We start from the raw sequence: 25,386 nt of genomic DNA on the forward strand, positions 1-25,386 counted from the left end.
GTGTGTTTGTTTAAAGTGGGTGTGTGCTATAAAGTGTGTGGAGTGGGTGCTACAGTGTGTTTGTTTAAAGTGAGTGTGTGCGTGTGGATGTGTGTGCTATGTGCGTTTGGTGGTTGTTGTTGTGTAGTGTTCATTCATTGTTCGTTTAGCAGCCTGATGGCCTGGGGATAGAAGCTTCTTCTGAGTCTTTCTGTGCTCGCCTTGAGACTCCGGTATCGCTTGCCTGACCGCAGCAGTTCAAAGAGGCAGTTGTTCGGGTGACTGGAGTCTTTAATGATTCTCTTCGCCTTGCCCTTGCAACGCTTGTTGTAAATGTTCTGGAGGGTGGGGAGCCCCCCTCCAATTGTGCGTTCGGCTGAACGTGTCACTCTTTGTAGTCTGCCGGTGCCCCGTCGATGCTGAGGGGGCTGTAGTCCTTGACCCCCGACCTCCTGAAGTCCACAATAATCTCCTTTGTTTTGCTGACGTTCAGGGAGAGGCTGTTTTCCTGGCACCATCCCGCCAGGACCTTGACCTCTTCCAGGTAGGCCCTCTCGTCGTTGGCAGAGATCAGGCCCACCACCACTGTGTCGTCAGCAAATTTGATGATTGTATTGCTACTCCGCTGAGCCACACAGTCGTGTGTGTACAGGGAGTAGAGGAGGGGACTCAGAACACAGCCCTGGGGGGCCCCTATGTTGAGGGTGATGGATGAGGAGGTGCAGTTGCCTGCTCTCACCACCTGGGGTCTGCCAGTCAGGAAGTCCAAGACCCACTGGCAGAGGTCATAGTTCAAGCCCAGGTCCCTGAGCTTCAATAGGGGGTATCTGCAGAGCCGCAGAGCCAGGCTGGACGGGTATAAGTGGTCTGGACAAGTATAAGTGGTCTGGACAAGTAGTTGCGAATGGGGGGGGGGGGGGGGGGGGGGGGGCGGGGTTCGTCTCGTTTACATAGGTACATTATACATAGACAGTAATGTTACATCTAGACATGTAATAATAGAGTAAACTTGTACCCATACAGTGTTACATCTAGACATACCAGATCTAGTAATAATAGAGTAAACTTAACTTTCGTCTCAGTAACAATGTTCATAAAGTGTTGAGTGCTACAGTGTAGGTTAGTTTATTAGGACAATTCCACCATTGTGGGGCAAGGACTAAGAATAGGCGACTTCTCTTTGATGACCCGACTTCTCTTTGATGACCCTCCCGGAGCTTGGATAGGAGTAGGAATAAACTGTACATATACAGCACTGTTTGAACCTGGCACACAACATACTTCACATGTCATTTTTCTTTTTGTTATTCCACCTAAATAAGATAGACCGTTGAAGAACTGACGCCAGACCAGCCATTATAGATGCTTTCACCCAACGCAGTCCAGTGGCGTCGATTAGACCAAGAAATAAAGTTATGGCGCCACCTTGAGGCACATCTGGCACGCGTAGCGGCCATCTGATTCTGAATATATCAGGATTGTGGTAAATGTAGTGAAATAAACAACACACGTGCTATGTTTCAATATGAAGATAAACTGTACATTAAAACAAATAAATGTGTATCGATTAGGAGATTCTCGAAGTCAACTTCCTGTCTTTCTGTCTAAGTGCATGTCTATGGCTTGGGGGGAAACATACACTTTAGAATCACCAGAAAAGCTTTCGAAATAGTGAAATGCCATGTTGGCCTCAATATTTTCAAAACAAATGACATGAAAAGGTTATGAAATGAACAAGAATGTGATAAAATATGTAATAAAAACGGAGCTCAACGTATACATTTGATCAGTAGAAATCCGTTTGTTTCCCCCCAATACCAAGATGGCGGCGGTCTCGTGACGTCAGAGTGTCTCCGAGAATGTAATTTTGATTTCCGTTTCCGTCCGTGACGCACCCCGGAACTACGACAGCTGTTTTCCGAAGCCAAAGCATTCAAGAAGACAGCATAAATCTGTCGCAGGTAAGAGATTGAAACATCACATTATGTCAAGGCAGTGTGTTTTCTGAAGTACCCGTTATCCAAACTAATCAAGTAGTGTCAATCAGAAGCCCCCTAGATGAGATGACTGTCATAGTAGAGAATACAGTGTGTGCTACTGGTGTTTGTTAGCTAACGTTACAATTGACTACCAACCGGCCTTATTTATTTTACATGGTTTTTATTATGGATATGTCAACGCTGTGTACGCGATGTAACATAAAAGCCAAATATCGTATTCCTCTCATCACTTGGGAAGTTCAGTTCAGAGTTTTTATTTGCCACATGGAATCATACAATCATAGTTTCTTCATTACACAATCATAAATAGTCATTCCATGGACAAAAGGAGCAGGAAGAAGAATAAATCTTATAGTTACCTGCCCCTTATTCCTAAACTAACAAGTATTTACTTAATTGTCGGCGTACAACCTAATTTACACAAATAATCATTTATACCATTATAAAATAAACACACAATCCACTGCACAAGAAAAAATTAAATAATAATAATAACGAATAAAGAAGAAAAGAAAGAGAAGAAAAAAAAAGAAAATATCTCACTATTCAGATCACATTTGATTTTCATACAGACTAATTTTTTTTTTTTATAAATTGTTTTGAATTGATAAACACTATTACATCCCTTAAGCTCGCTATGAGAGAATTCCACAACTTTACACCAATAACTGAAGGACACATCTGTTTTTGATTGATTGATTGAAAAGTTTATTAACAGATTGCAGAATGGGTACAGTACAGTACAGCTCAATACATACAATTGTTAAGGGGATGCAGACCAGAGAAAGACTTTCGTCTTGTTTACATCAGGGTCCCCCATTTTCAATTCATCATAACATACATGACATACAGATAGACAGTACTGCTACATCTATACATTTATGACATATCAGATTTGCAAATACAGTACTGTTTGTGATACAAAAGTGTCCAGGAAAAGAGTGTATATACATTTGGCGTAGAAACTGTACATTGGAGGAGGTTGGGTGGGTGGGGTGGGGTTGGGTGGGTTGGGTGAGGGCTGTACATTGGAGGTGGGGGGGGGTTGGGTAGGGGACACACACACATTTTACACTGTACATTGGAATACTGACAAAGCCTTACTTGGTCATTTACTGTACAACTAGGTTAGGACATTTGTAGGGGCCAGTTTCGAATTGCAGTCTCACGTAGGTGTTTTTTGAGAGTGTTTTTGAAAGTGGGTAGTGATTCACATTCCTTTACAGCTTTAGGTAGGGCGTTCCACATTGATGTGGCATAATTGCGAAACGTGTTTAGTCCCTTGTTTGAGCCGAATCTGGGTTTTACATGATTTGTGGAGCTCCCTCTGGTGTTGTGATCGTGGTATTCACTGACCTTTGGGAAGTATTTTGACATGTACATGGGTACCTTGGTCGCGTAGTGTATCTTGTAGACCAGGCCCATTGCAAGTTGCTGTACTCTGTCGTCTACTCTAAGCCATCCTAGGTTGTCAAAGTGGGCAGGGGTGAGGTGGGTTCTATGAGTTAGGTCAAGCAGTAGTCTGACTAGCTTGTTTTGAGATGTTTGTAATTTGTTTTTTAGTGCCTTTGAGGTGCTTTGGTACCATGAGGTGCAAGCATAGTCGTAGTACCCTTGAATGAGTGCTCCTGCTAGAGTCTTCAGGGTATTCTTGTTTACCAGAGAGGAGATCCGGTACAAGAATCGCGTTCGTTGGTTGACTTTTTTTATTACATTGGATGCCATTTTGTCACAGGAAAGTGTGGTACGTGCAAACTGATGTTTAAAATTGTATTTTCTCCTACTAAACTCACTTTCTAAATGAAAAAGATTTTGTAGTTTTTCTGGCAGTGTATTATTTCTTGCCCTAAACATAATTAACATTGTTTGAAACTTAACCATGTCTTCAAGTTTAATTATTCTAGATTTAATAAATAATATATTTGTGTGTTCTCGATAACTCACTTTATGTGTGATTCGTACAGCCCTCTTCTGTAGTATATATAATGGTTTTATATTAGTCCCATAAGTATTCCCCCATACTTCAACACAATAACTGATATAAGGTGAGATGAGTGAGCAGTAGAGTGTTCTCATCGCCTCATACTCTAACACATCCTTTACTTTATTCATAACAAAAATACTCTTGGACATCTTTTTTTTAACGTGTGCTATGTGCGATTTCCATGTTAATTTATCATCCAGACCATAATCACACCAAGAAAACGAAATTCATTAACTCTCTCTATATCAACTCCATCTATGGTCAGTACTATATTTTCATCTAGTTTTCGATTGCCAAAAATCATAAATTTAGTTTTTTTCAGATTCAGTGATAGCTTATTTACATCAAACCATTTCTTTAGCTTTGTCATTTCATACACAATATATTCAGCTAGTTCCTTTAAATTATTTCCAGAGCAAAATTTTTTGTATCATCAGCAAACAAGACAAACTGTAATAGTTTTGAAACATCACAAATATCATTAATATATAAAAGAAAGAGTTTGGGCCCCAAAACCGAACCTTGCGGTACCCCACATTCAATTTTCATGAGCTCAGATTTGACATCTGCCAACTGCACATATTGTTGCCTATTGTGGAGATAACTACTCAACCATTCTAGAACCATTCCTCTCACACCATATGAACGTAATTTAGAAATTAGAATATTATGATCTAAGGTATCAAATGCCTTTTTTAAATCAATAAACACCCCTATTGTTAATTTCCTTTTATCTGTTGCTGTTATTATTTCTTCAATAATATTCATTAAGGCAGTCGCTGTTGATCTGTTTTGCCTAAAGCCATACTGGCTTTCGCTCAGCAGTTTGTTCTTTTCCACAAAACCATCTAACTTATGCGAAAACAGTTTTTCAAGCACTTTCGAGAACTGTGAGAGCAATGACACTGGTCTATAGTTAGTGAAGCTGTGCTTATCTCCTACTTTGTAAAGTGGGATCACTTTTGCTACCTTCATCCTGTCTGGAAAAATACCTGTCTGAAAAGAAAGATTACAAATATAACAGAGAGGTTTGATTATACAATCAATTGTCTTCTTCACTATAATCATATCTATCCCATCACTGTCAAAGGATGTCGGCTAACGTTTATTTAGGCTAGAGAGATGCAGTGGTCGGCTAGTCGGCTATTAGCCATGTATTAAAACTATTTGTCTAACGTTACCTGTATCAATATTTCCCATTGACAAGATTGATCTCATACTCAGACCCTTATGTTTTCTTCTTTCAATGTAATGGCACTCCTTTACTTTCACTTTGCACAATTCACTCCTGATGAATTGAAAATGGGGGACCCTGATGTAAACAAGACGAAAGTCTTTCTCTGGTCTGCATCCCCGTAACAATTGTGTGTATTGAGCCGTACTGTATTGTACCCATTCTGCAATCTGTTAATAAAGTTTTTAATCAATCAATCAATCAATCAATCAATCAATCAATCAATCACAATGTGACGTCTGCCTCAAGCCAGGGTTGTTATTTGCTGACTGCGTCTGTGGATGGAAGTGGAGAGAGCCGGTAAGATGGGTCCTGAGAGAATCTTGCCTAACTCTGAGGACGAGCTTGGTCAGGAACGGCCGTCAGAGGGAGGGCTGCCCGAGGTCGGAGGAGAGTGGATCGGGGACGACATGGAGGAGGACGAGGGAGAGGGGCCTGCAGAGGAGGGGGAGGAGAACGGAGACAACGGCGGCTACTACTACCAGCCCCTCAACCAGGACCCAGACGGACTTAACGGCGTCCCTGCAGAGGAGGACACTGGCTCACAGGCTGAACAGCTGCAAGATGTGCAGGAGAGGATAGAGGTACGTAGAGGTGTAGTAATGCAGGAGAGGATAGAGGTACGTAGAGGAGGTGTAGTAATGCAGGAGAGGATAGAGGTACGTAGAGGAGGTGTAGTAATGCAGGAGAGGATAGAGGTACATAGAGGAGGTGTAGTGCAGGAGAGGATAGAGGTACGTAGAGGAGGTGTAGTAATGCAGGAGAGGATAGAGGTACATAGAGGAGGTGTAGTGCAGGAGAGGATAGAGGTACATAGAGGAGGTGTAGTCGTACAGGAGAGGTTAGAGGTACGTAGAGGAGGTGTAGTCGTACAGGAGAGGATAGAGGTACTAGGAGGTGGTGTAGTAGTACAGGAGAGGATAGAGGTACGTAGAGGAGGTGTAGTAGGACAGGAGAGGATAGAGGTACGTAGAGGTGGTGTAGTAATACAGGAGAGGATAGAGGTACTAGGAGGTGGTGTAGTAGTACAGGAGAGGATAGAGGTACGTAGAGGAGGTGTAGTAGGACAGGAGAGGATAGAGGTACGTAGAGGAGGTGTAGTAATACAGGAGAGGATAGAGGTACGTAGAGGAGGTGTAGTAGTACAGGAGAGGATATAGGTACGTAGAGGAGGTGTAGTAGTACAGGAGAGGATAGAGGTACGTAGAGGAGGTGTAGTAGTACAGGAGACGCTAGAGGTACGTAGAGGAGGTGTAGTAATACAGGAGAGGATAGAGGTACGTAGAGGAGGTGTAGTAGGACAGGAGACGCTAGAGGTACGTAGAGGAGGTGTAGTAATACAGGAGAGGATAGAGGTACGTAGAGGAGGTGTAGTAATACAGGAGAGGATAGAGGTACGTAGAGGAGGTGTAGTAGTACAGGAGAGGATAGAGGTACGTAGAGGTGGTGTAGTAGTACAGGAGAGGATAGAGGTACGTAGAGGTGTAATGCAGGAGACTATAGAGGTAGGTAGAGGAGGTGTAGTAATGCAGGAGAGGATAGAGGTACTAGGAGGAGGTGTAGTAATGCAGGAGAGGATAGAGGTACTAGGAGGAGGTGTAGTAATGCAGGAGAGGATAGAGGTACATAGAGGAGGTGTAGTAATGCAGGAGAGGATAGAGGTACGTAGAGGTATAGTAGTATAGGAGAGGATAGAGGTACATAGAGGAGGTGTAGTAATGCAGGAGAGGATAGAGGTACGTAGAGGTATAGTAGTACAGGAGAGGATAGAGGTACATAGAGGAGGTGTAGTAATGCAGGAGAGGATAGAGGTACGTAGAGGTATAGTAGTACAGGAGAGGATAGAGGTACATAGAGGAGGTGTAGTAATGCAGGAGAGGATAGAGGTACGTAGAGGAGGTGTAGTAATGCAGGAGAGGATAGAGGTACGTAGAGGTGTAGTAGTGCAGGAGAGGATAGAGGTACATGGAGGAGGTGTAGTAATGCAGGAGAGGATAGATGTACGTAGAGGTATAGTAGTACAGGAGAGGATAGAGGTATGTAGAGGAGGTGTAGTAGGAGAGGATAGAGGTATGTAGAGGAGGTGTAGTAGTACAGGAGAGGATATAGGTACATGGAGGAGGTGTAGTAATGCAGGAGAGGATAGAGGTACGTAGAGGTGTAGTAGTACAGGAGAGGATAGAGGTATGTAGAGGAGGTGTAGTAATACAGGAGAGGATATAGGTACATGGAGGAGGTGTAGTAATGCAGGAGAGGATAGAGGTACGTAGAGGTGTAGTAGTACAGGAGAGGATAGAGGTATGTAGAGGAGGTGTAGTAGTACAGGAGAGGATATAGGTACATGGAGGAGGTGTAGTAGTACAGGAGAGGATAGAGGTACGTAGAGGAGGTGTAGTAGTACAGGAGAGGATAGAGGTACGTAGAGGAGGTGTAGTAGTACAGGAGAGGATATAGGTACATGGAGGAGGTGTAGTAGTACAGGAGAGGATAGAGGTACGTAGAGGTGTAGTAGTACAGGAGAGGATAGAGGTACGTAGAGGAGGTGTAGTAGTACAGGAGAGGATAGAGGTACGTAGAGGAGGTGTAGTAATGCAGGAGAGGATAGAGGTACGTAGAGGAGGTGTAGTAATGCAGGAGAGGATAGAGGTACGTAGAGGAGGTGTAGTAATGCAGGAGAGGATAGAGGTACGTAGAGGTGTAGTAGTACAGGAGACGCTAGAGGTACGTAGAGGAGGTGTAGTAATGCAGGAGAGGATAGAGGTACGTAGAGGAGGTGTAGTAATGCAGGAGAGGATAGAGGTACGTAGAGGAGGTGTAGTAATGCAGGAGAGGATAGAGGTACGTAGAGGTGTAGTAGTGCAGGAGAGGATAGAGGTACATGGAGGAGGTGTAGTACAGGGGAGGGTAGAGGAGTACGTAGAGGTTTTGGTCAAGACAAAATTACGACAATAGCTGGTTTGGTGACCAAGGGGACCAGTACTGGGACCAGGATTATATTTATGTCTTGCTGTGTCTGAAAAAATTACCCCTTCAGTAATCTTGAAATCTCCAGGACCCAGTAGTTCAAAACTTTTAATCCCTATCTGATCGGATCAGATTTGGATTTTGGGTAGTTCAAAACCAAAAGACAGGATTAGGATCACTTTGATATCTGTCCGATCAGATCAGAAAATCTGGATCAAATCTTCAAAACGGGTAGTACAAACCGACAACACAGGATTGGGATCAGTTTGATTAAAAAAAACTGGATTATCTTGATAGAATAGAAAACGTTATTGCCATTTCAACCATGGTTGATTGGGATTTGTCTTGGTGCCACATACACTACAGACATTATAAAAACATACAATAAAAAACACAAGAATACATGCAATACAATCCCCACAATAAAAGTTTTACACAAACAATTAAAAAGAAAAAATGCTACAGTACCTAAAATAAATTGCTCAGTGTTCCAGTTTAAAGTGCATATTGCCTTAAAGTGCCTGTCGGCTGGTGCTAGCCCTTGTTGTGCAAAGTGCCTGTACATTTGTGCTTGAGTTCAGGTGACGGACAGCCTCGGGATATGTACCACCAGAGCAGGGGTCGGGAACCTATGGCTCGCGAGCCATATATGGCTCTTCTGGTGACAGCATATGGCTCCCAGAAATTTTTGAGTAAAAAATAAAATAATTTTTTTTTTTTTTTTTTAATACTTGTGATATTTCTTAATAATACTGTGTCATTTAAAAGTAAACAGAAATTAGTTTTGAAGATACAGCTAATAGTATCTGTAGCTAAAGAGCAGAGCTGGCGAGGGAACACAAGTGGACAGAAATTTAAAATCTTCAACCTGAAGACCAGCTGATTCTTAAAACTTGGAACAAGCTTCCTGTGACATACCACACAATGCAGCGTGAGTATTGCCGTATTGACCATGTTTGGCTCTACATATGCATGTGGGCAGTCATTCTCGCATATGAGGAACATTAAGACCAACCTACGCTCACGTTTAACTGATGGAAGCCTCAACGCCTGCATGAAGCTCAACCTCAGCACGTATGAACCAGATTACAAGGCCATCAGCAAAACCATGCAGCACCAGAAGTCGCATTAAAAGTAAGACATATTTAATTTATTATATGTTAAAAATACTATATGGCTCTCAATGAAATATATTTAGAAATATTTGGCTTTTATGGCTCTCCCAGTCAAAAAGGTTCCTGACCCCTGCACCAGAGGATGGCAAACTGAAATAATACAAAATGTTTAGCCTTCATGGCAAATACATTTTATTTTTCATTTTTTGGTCATTTTGTTTTCAACCAAATGTTGATGACATAAATGTTTAGTATCACAACAAAGATTGTCAATCACAAATGTAATGTAATTTAATAAAAAAATACCGTCAACAAAAAGAAAGTCCATCTGTCGTCACCTTCAGCAAACTGAAACCTGATTGATTGAAAACTTTATTAACAGATTGCAGAATGGGTACAGTACAGCTCAATACATACAATTGTTAAGGGGATGCAGACCAGAGAGACTTTCGTCTTGTTTACATCAGGGTCCCCCATTTTCAATTCATCATAACATATATGACATACAGATAGACAGTACTGCTACATCTATACATTTATGACATACCAGATTTGCAAATACAGTACTGTTTGTGATACAAAAAGAGTCCAGAAAAGAGAGTATATACTAGGGGTGGGGGAAAAAATCGATACGTAGTAGTATCGCGATACTTTACGTGGCGATACTGTATCGATACAGGGACGCCAAGTATCGATATTTAATTATTCATACCAAAATGAATAATCTTTAGCCAATCAGCTGCGGCTCCCTGGAAAAAAGAAAAAATAATAATATATATATATATTTTTTTCCTTTTTTCTTTTCTTTTGGAGATCGATGTCATACTGTGACACTGAAATGAAAAAATATTTCATCAACTAAAATATTTAGTGAACAAAAATATTTCATCAACTAAAATATACAGTACGTCACACCCCGCGCCTCTCCCTGCCGTCTGCAAGTGGCTAATCTTGAGTTTCCGCCCCCCCCCCCAGTAAGCTAACCATGGATAAATCCAAAAAAAGGAAAGTCTGAGGAAAATAGAGGGTTTAATTCAGCGTGGACAGATTAATTTGCTTTCACGACTAACGATGCAGGCTTACCTGTATGTGGTGCGAAATTTGCAAACAACGAAACATTTTCATTTTATTTTATATATTTTCCACAAATAAGGGAAGGACTCAAATAGAGCTGCATAGTTCAGGGTTTTATTTCAAAGTAGGTCTACAAATGCCAGTATTTTTTCTCCTTTTCTGTGTTTTATTTCAAAGTAGGTCTACACATGGTAGTCTTTTTTCAAAGTGGACTACTTTTTATTTGATAAATGTTCCACAAATAAGGGAAGGACTATACCTGAATAGTTCAGGGTTTTATTTCAAAGTCGGTCTACAGACACCAGTGTTTTGTCTCCTCTTCTGTGTTTTATTAAAGCATTACATCACGTGCAGGAGTGGGTTGTGAGAATTAGACCATGCCTAGGGGTGGTCGTTAGGCTTGAGGCTAGGCATGGTCTAATTCTCACAACCCACGGCTGCACGTGGTGTAATGGCTTTTATACAACTGGCGCATTCATCCAACCGTATTGCTATACAATAAACACACATTAATTGAAGATTTATTTAAAAAACCATCCGCCAGAAAAAGTAGTTCCCAAAAAAAAAAGAGACGTTGCCTCCATGTGGAAGCAGCTCGGAAGTGCATCCAACTGTTCTCAGTAAGACATCCAACAAACTAAGACATCCAACTGTCTCTCAACTAAGACATCCAACAAACTAAGACATCCAACTGTCTTTCAACTAGGCATCCAACAAACTAAGACATCCAACTGTCTTTTAACTAGGCATCCAACAAAATAAGACATCCAACTGTCTTTCAACTAGACATCCAACAAACTAACACATCCAACTTTTCTTTTCTTACCTACTTTCTATAGAATTTCATTATTAGATGCTTCTATAGAAAGTAGGTAAAACAACAACAAAAAAGTTTTCTTTGCCCTATAGGGGGAAAAAAAACATCTTTGCCCTATATAGCGGGGGGGGGGGGGGGGGTTCTTTTCCCTATAAGATTTTTTTTTTTTTTTTTTAACCGACTTTCTATAGAAGCAGCTGGGAGGTGCGCTGTTTTAAGTGAGCGTGGATTATTGAATTGATTGATTGATTGCTAATTTTATTACTGTCCGCCTTGTTTCCAACTGGTTAAGTTTAGGCCCTCTTTCGAAGTTGGTTAGAGTTTGGAATCAAGGCTGGTGGTCTATCGCCCTGCTCTAAATACAAACTCTAACCTTAACCAACTTCGAAAGAGGGCCTAAACTTAACCAGTTGGAAACAAGGCGGACAGTAATAAAATTTGCTGTTTCCAACTGGTTAAGTTTAGGCCCTCTTTCGAAGTTGGTTATGGTTAGAGTTTGGAATCAGGGCTGGTGGTCTATCGCCCTGCTCTAAAGACAAACTCTAACCTTAACCAACTTCGAAAGAGGGCCTAAACTTAACCAGTTGGAAACGAGGCGGACAGTAATAAAATTAGCAATCAATCAATCAATTCAATAGTCCACCTCACTTAAAACAGCGCACCTCCCAGCTGCTTCTATAGAAAGTAGGTAAAAAAAATAAAAAAATAAATGTCAATCAATCAATTCACGCGATTTTCTATTTTGTTCCACAATGACTCATGACCCATCAATTACATCATCCAACATTCTTTAAGCAACTAACACATTCGCCGTGACAGAATCGTTTTTCATTTAGTCTTTATGACCCTATTGATCCATATGACTGTTTCAGCCAATCAGAATCGAGAAATTTGCATGCCATTGTATAATTAAAAATAGGCCTACACAGCCAGTATTTTTTCTCCTCTTCATAAGAGTTTGAGGTTTCCCTTTGTTATAACAGGTAAAAACAGCAATAAAAAGTCAAATTCTTTCTTTTTGTTGCTTTATTACTTTGGGTATGCAATTGTCAGGCGTTTTATGCTAAATGTGGGGTATGCTTGGGGAAATATATAACGTTATACACTGTGTTATCTTCATTTTAAGGGTAAATAGGTTGTGCGGCTCCCTGAGCATTTTATTTTGTGGGAGGGGGGAAAAGTGGCTCTTTTGATAGTAAAGGTTGCTGACCCCTGCCCTAGTGGGAGTATTTAAAAAATATATATATATTATATATACTATTCCATTATGATTTTAAGTCCTTTATGTATTTAAAAATATAATTAGACATTATAGATGTCTCTGCAGTCTCTTGTCTTCCTTGTATTATTTTTCATATCCACTAGATCAGGGGTCTCAAACTCAATTTACCTGGGGGCCGCTGGAGGTAGAGTCTGGGTGAGGCTGGGCCGCATCAAATATTCCACAAAAAAAGGGTTTCAAGTATTCAATAAAAAAGTACAACTGATCCAATCTTCTCAATCTTTAGCAATAACATTTCAGAACATGAACAGTTCTTCAGAACATGAACGGTTCTTAAGAACAGGCTTCTCAGTGGTGTCAGTGGACTCATCCACAGCTATGGAAATGCACTGTGCATTTTTTTAATTCTATCACAAAGCTGTTTAATTAAATCACCAGCCAGTATTTCAGTTATTCTGGTTGCTGTGCGATCTGAGGGGGATTTGCTTTTGTTTGCCTTCAAACATGGTCTCCATCACTTCAGTCATACATTATTTTCAAATTGCCACCCTTCACAAGAGCTACCGTTTCTTGGCATATAGTCACATTGGTTTGGTGCTGGGACTCAGGATGAATGCATATTTTTCAGTCCATTCACCTTTGAATTGCAGTCGACTTTTCTTTTACTGACCATCTTTGAAAATGCTATATTTTTCTACTGCCTGCTGGCGAAACTAGGCTAGTAGCTACATTTATCTCATAGAGATAAAACTGGGAACGAGGTTACTGTAGATGCGCTGTTAACTCTCTGCTCTGACTCGGACTGAAAGAGACGACACGCATTCCGTGAAGACCCGCCCTACTCCCCTACTCTGCATCTGATTCGCAGACTGTGGGTGAGGGGGAAAACACTGACGGAACGCTGAATGTGATTGGACCAGACCCGTACACAGACACAGACAGAGTGACAGACAGTGGCAGTGCAGCCGGACATGCAGAGCACTGCTCGCAGTCAGAGGAGATAGCGAGGATGCATTTGCCTTCCACTTTACTTGATATCACTCCGGAATCACGTTTCAACCAAGTCACTAACGTAACGTTGCTGTCATGAGCCTGCCCTATGGTAGCCTACAAGTGATAAAATAAATAAAACTTCCAACTCTCGCGCAACGACTCGGCAAACAGTTGCGCGCGGGCCGCATTAACACTAAACTTTGATGTCAAGTAGGGGGCCGCAAAATATCATCCAGCGGGCCGCAATCGGCCCGCGGGCCGCGAGTTTGAGACCCCTGCACTAGATGGAGAGCGGTAGGATTAAAGCACTGATATTCAGGATCTAGTAATCTTGAAAGGTCTGGATCAGGGTGATCCTATCCTGAACTGCTTTGAAATACCGTTAGAAAATCTGTCCAAGGGCGGTTAGGTGGCCGAGCGGAGATTGCGTTCGTCACCAGCCCCGGAGCTGAGCTGGATTTGCCTGTTCGAATCCAGCTCACAGCTCCGGGGTTGTCACCAGCTTGGCTGGCCGTCTGCACTGATACAATTGGCTGTATCAGAGGGTGGGAGAAGCTGGCGGGGTGGGTCCGGGTCGTTGTAAACAGCGACTCCTACAGTTCGGTCGGGGCGCCTGCTAAGCGCGGATTGGACGTGAGGGGGATAGTGTGGTCCTCCCACACGCTACGCCCTCTCAATGAGAATCCGCGCTGCCAGGTGAAAAGAAGCGGTGATTGGCTGGACGTGTGTCGGAGGAAGCACGTGGTAGCCTCCACTCTCCCAGATGATCTGACTGTGGGGGGTAAGTGCGCAGCGACCAGGAAGGGACTGGGAATTGGCATACGACTAACATTGGGATGGGAGAAAAATCGGAGGAAAATGGAGGGGGAAAAAGACAAAAAAAAAAAATAAAAATCTGTCCGAGTTGTCTGATCCTGGATCACAAAAAAATGGGATTTCAAAAGCTGATCTGATTGAGATTAAAAGTTTTGAACTACTGGGCGGGCGGCTACGTGGCGTAGTGGGCAAGGCGCTCACCACGAAATCTGGAGACGCTGGGCTTGCCTGTTCGAGCCCAGCGCTCCACATTTGCTTTCAGTTTAGCTGGTCGTCCGTACTAATACACATTGGCCGTATTAGGGGGTGGGAAACTGATGGGTGGGGATCGGGCGTTGTGGACAGAGACTCCTACAGGTCGGTTGGTGCGCCTGCGCAGTAGAATCAGGAAGTGTCGGGGGCAGCGTGAGCCTCCCACGCGTTACTCCTCGCCACTGAGAGATCGAGCTGCGCAGGTGAAAAGATGCGACTGCTGTTACCTCAAGTACCGGAGGGGACTTGTGCTATGTATGACTTAGTCCACATTGCCACCGGCTTGTGGGAGGCAAGAAACAGCATTCGTGACAGGGGAGGGTTGAATTGGATGATACGAAATTGGGATGGGAGAAAATATAGAACATTTGAGAAAAAGTGGATACATTTTTTCTTTTTTGAACTACTGGGCCCGGATGTCTACTGTCTTCCAGGTTTCATTGAGTAAAGCTTAGCTTGGTTACTTTCAGGAAGTGGATTTATACTTTACTCCCAAAAATTACTAAAAAGTTCACTGACATTCTCTACAACCAAAACAATCACAACAACAGTTACCCCCCCCCCCCCCCCCCACCTCCTCCAATGTACAGTTTCTTCATCAAATGTATATACTCTCTTCTTTTTTTTCTTTTTTTAAACTCTTTGTATCACAAACAGTACTGTATTTGTAAATCTGGTATGTCATAAATGTATAGATGTAGCAGTACTGGGGGCGGCTAAGTGGCGCAGTGGGCAAGGCGCTCGCCACTAGTGCAGGAGATGCTGGGTTCGAGCCCAGCTCTCGGCGTTGCTACCAGCTTGGCTGGTCGATCATACTAACACAATTGGCAGTGTTAGGGGTGGGAAGTTGGTGGGTGGGGATCGGACGTTGTGGACAGCGACTCCTACAGGTCGGTTGGTGCGCCTGCGCAGCAGAATCAGGAAGCAACGGGGGCGGTGTGACCCTCCCACGCAGACCCTCGCCGCTGAGAGATCGCGCTGTGCAGGTGAAAAGATGCGACGGCTGCCTCCTCGTGTACCGGAGGGGACACGTGATGCAAGGCTTCGTCCACATTGCAGCCGGCCAGTGGGAGGCATGGCCTAACAACGTTCGAGACAGGGGAGGGTAGAATTGGACAATACGAAAATTGGGATGGGAGAAAAATAGAAAATGGGAGAAAAGTATAAATATAGTAAAAAATAAAGATGTAGCAGTACTGTCTATCTGTATGTATGTCATGCATGTCATATATGTTATGATGAATTGAAAATGGGGGACCCTGATGTAAACAAGACGAAAGTCTTTCTCTGGTCTGCATCCCCTTAACAATTGTGTGTATTGAGCTGTACTGTATTGTACCCATTCTGCAATCTGTTAATACAATTTTCAATCAATCAATCAATCATGGAAGTGGCCAGTTTAACCCCCATGCAAACAATGAATCTTCCAAGTGTAGTCAGATCAGCTGTTTACTTCATCGTCGACTGGTCATCACAAATCATAACAGAATTAGGTGCTGCATGTTGCTACTGTAACTTGACACTGATAACAAGCAAGGAGACAAAAATGTAACTTCCCTACTGCACAGTAGGAGCTGATGTTTGACCTACTGAACAGTAGATTCTAAAAGCATAGTGAGGGTAGTAGCTTCTGTCTGATTGTGTAGGTACTGAGGGTAGTAGGGTTAGTAGCTTCTGTCTGATTGTGTAGGTAGTAGGGTTAGTAGCTTCTGTCTGATTGTGTAGGTAGTAGGGTTAGTAGCTTCTGTCTGATTGACTGTAGGTAGTAGGGTTAAGTAGCTTCTGTCGGATTGTGTAGGTACTGAGGGATTTCAGACACGGCCTATCTACATAGTTACAGAACAACCCTGCATCAAAACGGTACATGTATTCGTCCCGTGACTTCACGGTACGGACGTCACGGTTCGGTAAGTCCAGCCATACGACCAGTGGTGCAGTGCTGGGCAACCGCGGTCAAACGGCGTTTGGGCTTCGAAGTGCGCGCATCCTATTATTATGCAAAGTCTAGGTGATAAGTGCCTAGACTTTGCATAATAATAGGATACCGTTTGGCCTCCGCCCATATTACGACTGCACCCCTGCATACGACGACTACGTCTCATACCACTAGGTGAAACTAGGGTTGCACGTTTTACAAATGTATGCGCAATATCTTATCAAGCTTGTATTGCCACATTTAGATGATGAATAAAACGTTAAAGCTTGTGATGACAAGCCGACAGAACAAATTAACAACTGAGCACTGGGCTGTTTCTCCCCTTCTCCCCTTCTCCCCTCCCCCCTACTACAGGTGTCCCTGAAACAAAACCATGAATGAATGGTATTTGTAACACAATAGGCTGAAAAAGTTTCACATTTTCTTGTTCGCCTAATAATGTTAGCCAATGGAAAGACACACACACACAAACGTTCGCGCTACTTTCCCCTCAGCTCATCAGAGAGAGAAAACTAACACGCAAACATAGTTTTGCTGATCTGGCCCTCTGAGATCCTCTCCAGTCGAGCTGCAGTGTTTAAATCCAAAATATTGATAAATCCTCTGCCATTGTTGTGTAACATGGCATCTCTTCTCGAGAGTCTTTCTCTGCCTCACGTGAAGTTAAATCTACTCTAGAAGTGAAACTGAAAGTATACACCGGTGGGGGCTAAAATGATTATTGCTAAAATGGTGATCTATACAATTGTCAAGCAAGAAAGAAAAGTGTGCAACTTTTTTCTTCAGTTTTATGACAATAAAGACTCACCTGTAAAACCCCCACAGGCGATGGGTCTTCACCTGCCTCATGCCCCTCCCCCAGACAGCGACGAAGAGGCGGAACCAGAGGGGGTGGTGGTTGAGCATAGCCACGCCTCCATCCCCATGGATGCAGGTGAGGCCTCATGGCGCATAGTTTACCTCTACAAAACTCACTTCATTGACCATATTCACATGGTGGCCATTTTGTTATTATGTCATGTTAAAATAGGGTTGAAAGGGATCTCAATCTAAGCATGACATAAGAGCAAAATGGCCAGTGTGTGAATATGGTAAAAGGTTAAAACAAGTGGGTAACTGAATCGTCTTCCACAATACCCATTTATCAGCTGTGATGTGAATGTGACCTTCTAGAGATTGAGCAAAAATCATCTTTTTCTATCACACTGATTTGATCACCTACGTGCTCTAATTGGATCCAGCGTGGGTCCGCACTGTGGCGTGGCAGAGCCACATCTCCAGTCTGATCAGTGTGTCTGACTCCCACTTAAACTGCACGACATGTTGTCTGTTAGGGTACCTTGTGTGTACTGCACCCGTGTATACTTTACTTACTCATAGTATATATTTCAATTCTATAGTGTTTATTGTAACCATATTTATTGTAATGTATAATATAACTGATAGGGCATACAGACCCTCATCTGCACCTTTGATCACACTGCCTACTTGCTCATTATGCATATATTATATTGTTTACACTGCCTATTTTAACTTTTCTACTGTACTATAATTTGTATTGCCTGTTTTTAAGTCTTTCTACTATTACCCTGCCCATACCTGTACCTCCCCTCCCCCTCCTCCATGCTGCTATGATGCCTGAATGTCCCCAAGGGGATCAATAAAAGGAATATCTTATTCTAGTGTTGTGAGAGTCTGTTGATGTGTCCCTGTCGTCCCCCAGACCACGTGGAGCTGGTGAAGAGGACCATGGCGGCGGTGGCCCTGCCCTCCCTGGGCGTCCCGGCCTGGGCACAGGACATCTCCGACGACCAGTGGAAGGACATGGTGCAGCAGACCCTGGACACGCGTCAGAGCTCCGCCGGCTTCAGGCTGCACAGCAACTGAGCCACGACCTGAACTGAGCTCTAAACTCTTTAAATTCCTCCACTGGACACACCTCTTCATTTCACAAACGGGTGTCTTAAGTGCGCGTTGTGTCCGTCTACGCTACGTGACACAGTTTCTGACTTTCCCCAGAAAGAGCTCTAGTGAGTCAGTGGAACAAAGACGGTCTCAGAGACGCTGGTGTTTTTCTCCTCTTGCCCCGCTGGTCCCTGCCCTGACTGGCCGGAACCATTTTCCAGTCTCACACCAGCTGTCTGAGGTCTCTGTGAGTTCCATTTATCTGAGAATCTGTTTCATATCCTTTGTTGTCACTCGTCACGGCGACCACCTGTGGTGCCATTTTGTGTCCCTCCGATAAGAATGAGGTAAGTGACCCATCTCAAACGCCACCCTCTTCTCTGTCCTCCAATCGCGACTGTAGTTTGTGCGAGGAAAGCAACACTTGTGATTGGAGGATCAAGAAAAGAGGGTAGAGTTTTGAGATAGGTCTATTCATGGTTGGTTTAAATCACCACCGTGAACCGGCCCATTCATTCCTTCATTTGTTATGTGAAGGATCATACAGACCCAGTGCATTGTGGGAACCCGTTACAGTCACGTTTCTGTAATGTTCCAAGGTTGAGGTAAGTGACTCGTGGGTTGTTGAGACTAGTGTTGCTCACTGCAGATAAAAATGCCTGCTTCCAGTGCCAGTCCCGTGGTTGCCAGAATCTACCGTCGCCAAGGGAACATAAGATCTTCTCAACCTGGTGACCCAAACGTCTTGTAATGTTCACTTTCATTCCTTGAAAATCCAGTGTCCTATGCATGACTGAACAAGCCTACATTCTGTTGCAAGACTCTGTGTGCATTTCAAGAATTCAAGCCCTTTATTAATAGTTGGAATACCCCAAGTCATGTTTGAGAGTGTAGAGTAACCCTCGGTAACCAGTGGAATACCCCAAGTCATGTTTGAGAGTGTAGACTGTAGAGTAACCCTCGGTAACAGTTGGAATACCCCAAGTCATGTTTGAGAGTGTAGAGTAACCCTCGGTAACAGTTGGAATACCCCAAGTCATGTTTGAGAGTGTAGAGTAACCCTCTAACAGTTGGAATACCCCAAGTCATGTTTGAGAGTAACCCTCGGTAACAGTTGGAATACCCCAAGTCATGTTTGAGAGTGTAGAGTAACCCTCTGTAACAGTTGGAATACCCCAAGTCATGTTTGAGAGTGTAGAGTAACCCTCTGTAACAGTATTTCTACCATAACGCCTTTTTATCCGTTTTAAATTTTTCTGTTTCTTTTTAGTGTTTTGACGATTACCATATTGCAAAATTGAATCAACGTCTTTGAATCATATGTATATATATGAAAATTAACATCTGAAACAAATGAACATGAACAGCAGCGAGAGGCAGGTTTTCTGGTGCCGGCTGTGGGACTGTAGACACTGGAACTCTAATGGATGTCAAACAATGTTCACTTTATTCTTTGACTTTATTTTTCTTTCTGTACATACATGAACATCTGTACAAAATATGCCTTTCATATTATGTACTGCTCTACCTAATTAAAGTACAACATATGTACATTATGACTTGGAAAGCAGCTTCAAGAATAGTGTCGGGACTGGACTGATGGGGCAGAGGTGGTGCAGAGGAGAGACCCTCAATTTCAACATGTCCTCTTTGTGTGTCTCGACTGCTGGATGGAATGAACTGGTCTCCAGCGTAACTGTCACCGACATGCATTACAATGTTATCTCGACCGCTAGTGTTTAATCAGTCGTGAGTACAGCCGGCGCTGGACCCTGGTCCAGAGGGAGAACAGGTCCGATGACAATTGCAGGACTTTGTTGAAACGTGTGAACTCTTCAAAGCTTTTTTTTTTGTATCTTTTTCTCCGCCTGATTTTAAATTTGTCTCCCCATCCCAATTTAGTCTTTATGCCAATTCCCCCCCTCCCCTACCTGGTTGTTGTGCGCATGTTCCTCCTACTGGTCAGTACAAGGGAACCCTGAAGTCTACCACACGCTTCCTCCGACACGTGGAGACAGCCAGTGGCTCTCTTCTCACCTGGCAGCGAGGACTCATTGGTGAAGCGTAACGCGTGGGAGGTCACGCTGCCTTCACCATTTCCTGCCTTTCGCTGAGCAGGCGCCCAGACCTGACCTGTAGGCGTCGCTGTCCACAATGCCAGGTTATCACCCTCGACTTCCCTCCCGCTAACTCAGCCAAACGAGTTTGGCTCCGCTACGCCATCCGACCGCCCTTAAACTCTTCACAAATCTGAACGAATTCAAATCTCTTTGTCCAACAGTTCAAGTTAGCTAAGAATTACTCATAACTAGCGTTTGTTTGTTTGTCACACAGGTATCTTCACAAGAATTATAAAGAGGTCAAAGGACACGTTTGGGTCCGGCAGCCTGGGAGGGAGGGAGGTATCGGTCCCCACCAGTCAGTGGAATGATCAGTGATTGACAGGAAAGCTCTCGAGACACAACCGTACGATGGGAGAACAATAGACCGCTCTCAAGCCCCACCCTCTTTTCTTGATCTCTCGCAACGGTTGGTTCCCCTCCGCGATCAAGAAAAGAGGGCGGGGCTTGAGAGAGGTCAATAGGGAGGTGTAGTGGTTATGTCATTGTCTTTTCTGGCCGGTCCACCTCGCTTGAAATCGCAATGTATTTCCCCATTGCCCATTTCTAAATCGTCTTGTTTAAAACAAATAAAGCATTAACATTTGCATGGTGTACCTTTCTGTGCGTATTCATCCACAATCTATAGCTCAACATGAAAATATTTGCAATTAATCGTAAAATAATTACGTAAAATTGTATTTCAACCAAAAACACTTAAACAATGTTTGATAGAAGGGGACTCATTTTGTGCAAAAATGGAAAGCTTGCCAATGTTCATGAGGTATAGCCGATAATCCATTTTCCCAATGATAAATCCCTAAACGGGTGGACCGCACTACACCTCCCTATAGGACAATGTACAGCAACAGAATGGAGGGAATGCGGTCTGTGGGGGAGACAGGGAACGGGTGTTACAGTAGCAAAGTGTAAACATACAAGACGGCGAGATGAGGCAGAGGGAGCAGTACCCTGAGCCAATATACACAACAATATACATAATATACACAAATATCTGCAACAGTAACTGCAGGCAAACTTTCGACTTCCTTCCCATATAATGTGCCTGAATAAAGCAAGTTATATTTGTTTAAAACTTGTGTTTATTTATGTCCTATAAGGAGGATTGTTTTCGCGCGTGTCCATGCACTGTGCATGTGTTGGGTTTCTTCTAAAGAATATTGCTTTAGGCTTTTGGGATAAAAATCGAGGTACAAACTGAGGAAGAGACTCGTGGAGTGAAGGAGGTAAAGATACCAAGGATGTTTCTGTTTAAGATTCACGTGAGCTAAAAGTTTTTTGTTTACATTACGAGGCTGTCTAGATAGGAGTTTTGTTTTGTGGGGGGGAAATAAAGACAGGAGAGAAAGACCAGACGGCTGCATGGAAACAGCAGAAATAAGACGGGAGAGAAAGACCAGACGGCTGCATGGAAACAGCAGAAATACGACGGGAGAGAGACCAGACGGCTGCATGGAAACAGCTGAAATACGACAGGAGAGAAAGACCAGACGGCTGCATGGAAACAGCAGAAATACGACGGGAGAGAAAGACCAGACGGCTGCATGGAAACAGCTGAAATATGACAGGAGAGAAAGACCAGACGGCTGCATGGAAACAGCTGAAATACGACGGGAGAGAAAGACCAGACGGCTGCATGGAAACAGCTGAAATACGACATGAGAGAAAGACCAGACGGCTGCATGGAAACAGCAGAAATACGACGGGAGAGAAAGACCAGACGGCTGCATGGAAACAGCTGAAATATGACAGGAGAGAAAGACCAGACGGCTGCATGGAAACAGCTGAAATACGACAAGGAGAGAAAGACCAGACGGCTGGTATGGAAACAGGACAAGCAGCAGTATCGTCCATTGGAATAGAATAATACAAATAAAAATACATATGAATCTTTACAAATAAAAAATAATGAGCAAGGGTGAAAACAGATATCAGAATGTACAGACAAGCAGCAAAATAAAAGGTTCCGTTACTGGGAGACGATGGACGGAGAGCCTTCAGCTTGACTTCTGGAGAGATTCTACACCTTAACTCATTCTGCGCCAACCACGTATTATGACGCGTTTGCTCGACAACCGTTGGGCGCCAAACACGTAATAATACGTTTTTGGATAGTTTTTCCGATTTTAATATCAATATTACACTCACGGACCTATACGTTACCGCTGAAAGCCATACTGAGACACAAAGTGCAGTACCGGCCAGATCCTGCTAGGTGGCAGTATCGCCCACCCTTTGAAACCCTGTTCCAGACCCTGTGTTACATTTAAACCCCTCCGGGCGCAGAATTTAGACGGAGCCAAGTAAATAGCTTCATCCGACCACTTCGAAGCACATCTACAGTAGCACACTCGATCCATAAGTTGTGCCAAATTATGTCCGGGACCAGATGGACATCAATATTGGAAATCGCGATCAGACAATTGGAATATTCTTTTTGGAATAACCCCGATCAAAGGTAAGGACTGTCTGACGTCAATTCCACCTTGATCCTACAATGTTTTCATATCGATCCAGCTGATCAGCGTGTGTGGTGTTCAAAACGAATACCGTTACTGGCGATCAAAGCATAAAAAAACATGATGAAACATAATACCTATTATATACATTTGATTTGGAAATAGTAGCGTGTCCAGGCAAGAAACGCCAATGCTTATAGCAGAATTCACGTAGCGCCCTATAACTCAGCTTTTCAGGAATTCGCCCGGATCACTCCTAAACTATACAATATTCACCACGGGATAACGCGCGAACGTATACATAAAAAATTTCTCTTTTTTGCATGTTCGACGGAAGAAAGTCACTGTCAAATGACCATAGTATTGTCTCCATAGCTATAATATAAATATAGCTCTCCAAACTAGTGACGCACAGTGAAAGTGGGCTATGGAAACCTGGCGCATTAGCTATAAGGATAAGGCTAATGGCTGGCGCCCAATGAGTTAAGAACACAGAGAGCCTTCAGAGAGCCTTGAACTGGGTCTCTCAGTTGTCTCTGTCGAAAAGTGCCTCCGGCTGCAGGAATCCCCTCCCCCTCAAAGTGAAGCAGCACACAGCCATCTGTTGCCGATTTGCGAGGAGGTAACCTATTGTTTTCCGTACTATAGCCAGGCCTAATACACACCAGTAATGGCGATCGCGATGGAACTACTGGATTATTCATTTTGGAGTACCTGCTAAGGTAAAGTCTATTTTAGGTATATTTTACCGAACCTAAAACATGCTTTTGTATTGATCGCAGCGTCGTAAAACGACCCCCCCCCTTGATGACTTTGTGAAGAAACTTCTATATAGTATAGTTTGATTTGGAAATAATATAGGTTTCAGGCGAGCAACCCGAACGATTTGCTCTGGAGAGATTCTACATCTTAAGAACACAGAGAGCCTTCAGCTTGAGTTCTGGAGCGATTCTACACCTTAACACGAACCCATCATGTCTCTTCCATACTCGCCTACATTTTCTTTTCTTTTTGACACAGTGACGTGATAATCTATCTCTCAGCTACATACTCTACATACCTTACTTATCAAAAATACAAGAGGCTGTATTACTGCCACGATGAGACATTTGGTCAAGACTCATACAGACATGACATTAATAACATTCAGCTTACTGGAGGTTGTTTAAGTGCTTTGAGTGGGTTACTTTGACCAAACCAAAGTCTCTGCCGTATCAACGTCGTACACGACGTTCAATAGACCAGAATGAAAGAATGTTTAAAAAAAGAAAAAGCTCTAAAAACGTATATGCATTTCCTCATGCAAACACCAACGTCTGAAGCTCGACTTGTTTCTCATTGATTGGGATGAAAACAACCGACTAGTTTACAATCATGCCGTTAGCAGACCACGTACCAACAGGAGACAAACCATAAGGCCATGATTCTTCTTCAAGGATGCAAAGACATGAAGTTCTGTAGGAGATCTGTTCTAGATCCTAGAGTTCTAGAGTCGCAGCAACACATGTTGGTAAATTAAAGATAAGTATGTCAAAAAATTATAATAATAATCATTAAAATGAAGATTACAAGGCGGTCATCTTTGATTTTTTGTTCTCTGTTGTTGCCTTGCTTTAAAAAAGGAGCCTAGTGGCTCAGAAAGTAGTAACTCAGACGCTTGGTTTCCTTCTGACCGCTGGGTACATATAGTTCATATACATTCACTCTGTCTTTACACCAGCCGCTCAGAGACACAGCTCTTCTTAATGTTCGGGCCTGTGACCCAAAGTGAGAACTCGTCTCGTCCTGGAACCGGGTTAATTAAAACATACTTGTATATATATACTGTGTGGGGCCCCAGAAACAGAACCCAGACTCATTTTGAGTCTGGTTTACAAAACACTGCCCACGCGGGTCGTCGGAGGTGGTGGTGGCGCTGGAGGAGGTGGTGGCGCTGGAGGAGGTGGTGGCGCTGGAGGAGGTGGTGGTGGTGTTGGAGGAGGTGGTGGCGGTGTTGGAGGAGGTGTTGGTGGTGGGGGGGCATGGAATCAGAGTGTGGACGACATGACGACGCACTCTGGACCCATTCAGACGGCAACACGGACCAAAACAAAAATAAACATGCTTCACCGATGCAACACTTAATACTATTGTTGTATTCTTGTGTGCGACTGCATTAGTCCTCGTGCAACAACCTGCCCACTGGAGGCAAGTCTGGATACATGTTTGTAGAAATGGGGGGTGATTATATTTTGTGTGTGTGTGTGTGTGTATCTCCGAAGGCCGTGCTTCATCTGCCAACGAGTCTCCAGTCCGGCAGAGATGAGGGTGAGGAGGCGGGACTTTGGCAGAGCCCGAGAGAGAGAGAGAAGAGTCATGATTGGTCAGGTGCACAGCAGGTGATTTCACTGGATGAGGCGGAGAGGAGGGGCCATGGAGTGAAGTTGCCCTTGAAGCACTGACCAGAGATCAGCTTCTCAGTCCCCCAACCTCAATTTTTAACTGTTAACGGGGAAACTGTAAAACTGAGCTCAGAT

The 25,386-nt window shown here is 43.5% G+C and overlaps 1 protein-coding gene across 2 annotated transcripts; it reads left to right on the plus strand.

The window, feature by feature from the left end:
* The first annotated feature begins 1,887 nt into the window (after positions 1–1,887).
* On the plus strand, positions 1,888–25,325 carry mea1 (male-enhanced antigen 1). Of its 2 annotated transcripts, none has more exons than XM_084321784.1 (4): positions 1,888–1,940; positions 5,451–5,781; positions 17,212–17,320; positions 18,110–25,325. In XM_084321784.1, exons 2-4 carry the CDS (start codon positions 5,479–5,481, stop codon positions 18,271–18,273), a joined length of 576 nt encoding a protein of 191 aa, XP_084177910.1. In that variant the 5' UTR covers positions 1,888–1,940; positions 5,451–5,478; the 3' UTR covers positions 18,274–25,325. The 2 variants fall into 2 exon arrangements, with proteins under 2 accessions (XP_084177910.1, XP_084177909.1); XM_084321783.1 differs by having other exon boundaries at positions 1,897–1,940; positions 5,447–5,781; positions 18,110–25,324.
* Positions 25,326–25,386: the final 61 nt, after the last annotated feature.

Source organism: Notolepis coatsorum, assembly GCF_963971535.1.
Source record: "Notolepis coatsorum genome assembly, chromosome: 9".
NCBI classification, from domain to species: Eukaryota; Metazoa; Chordata; class Actinopteri; order Aulopiformes; family Paralepididae; genus Notolepis; species Notolepis coatsorum.

Bases quoted from the DNA above. Each gene is read 5' to 3' on its own strand.
- mea1 (XM_084321784.1), top strand. From the start codon at position 5,479: ATGGAAGTGGAGAGAGCCGGTAAGATGGGTCCTGAGAGAATCTTGCCT. The intron at 5,782-17,211 runs GTACGTAGAGGT...AAACCCCCACAG, and splicing joins ATGTGCAGGAGAGGATAGAG to GCGATGGGTCTTCACCTGCC. The intron at 17,321-18,109 runs GTGAGGCCTCAT...GTCGTCCCCCAG, and splicing joins CTCCATCCCCATGGATGCAG to ACCACGTGGAGCTGGTGAAG.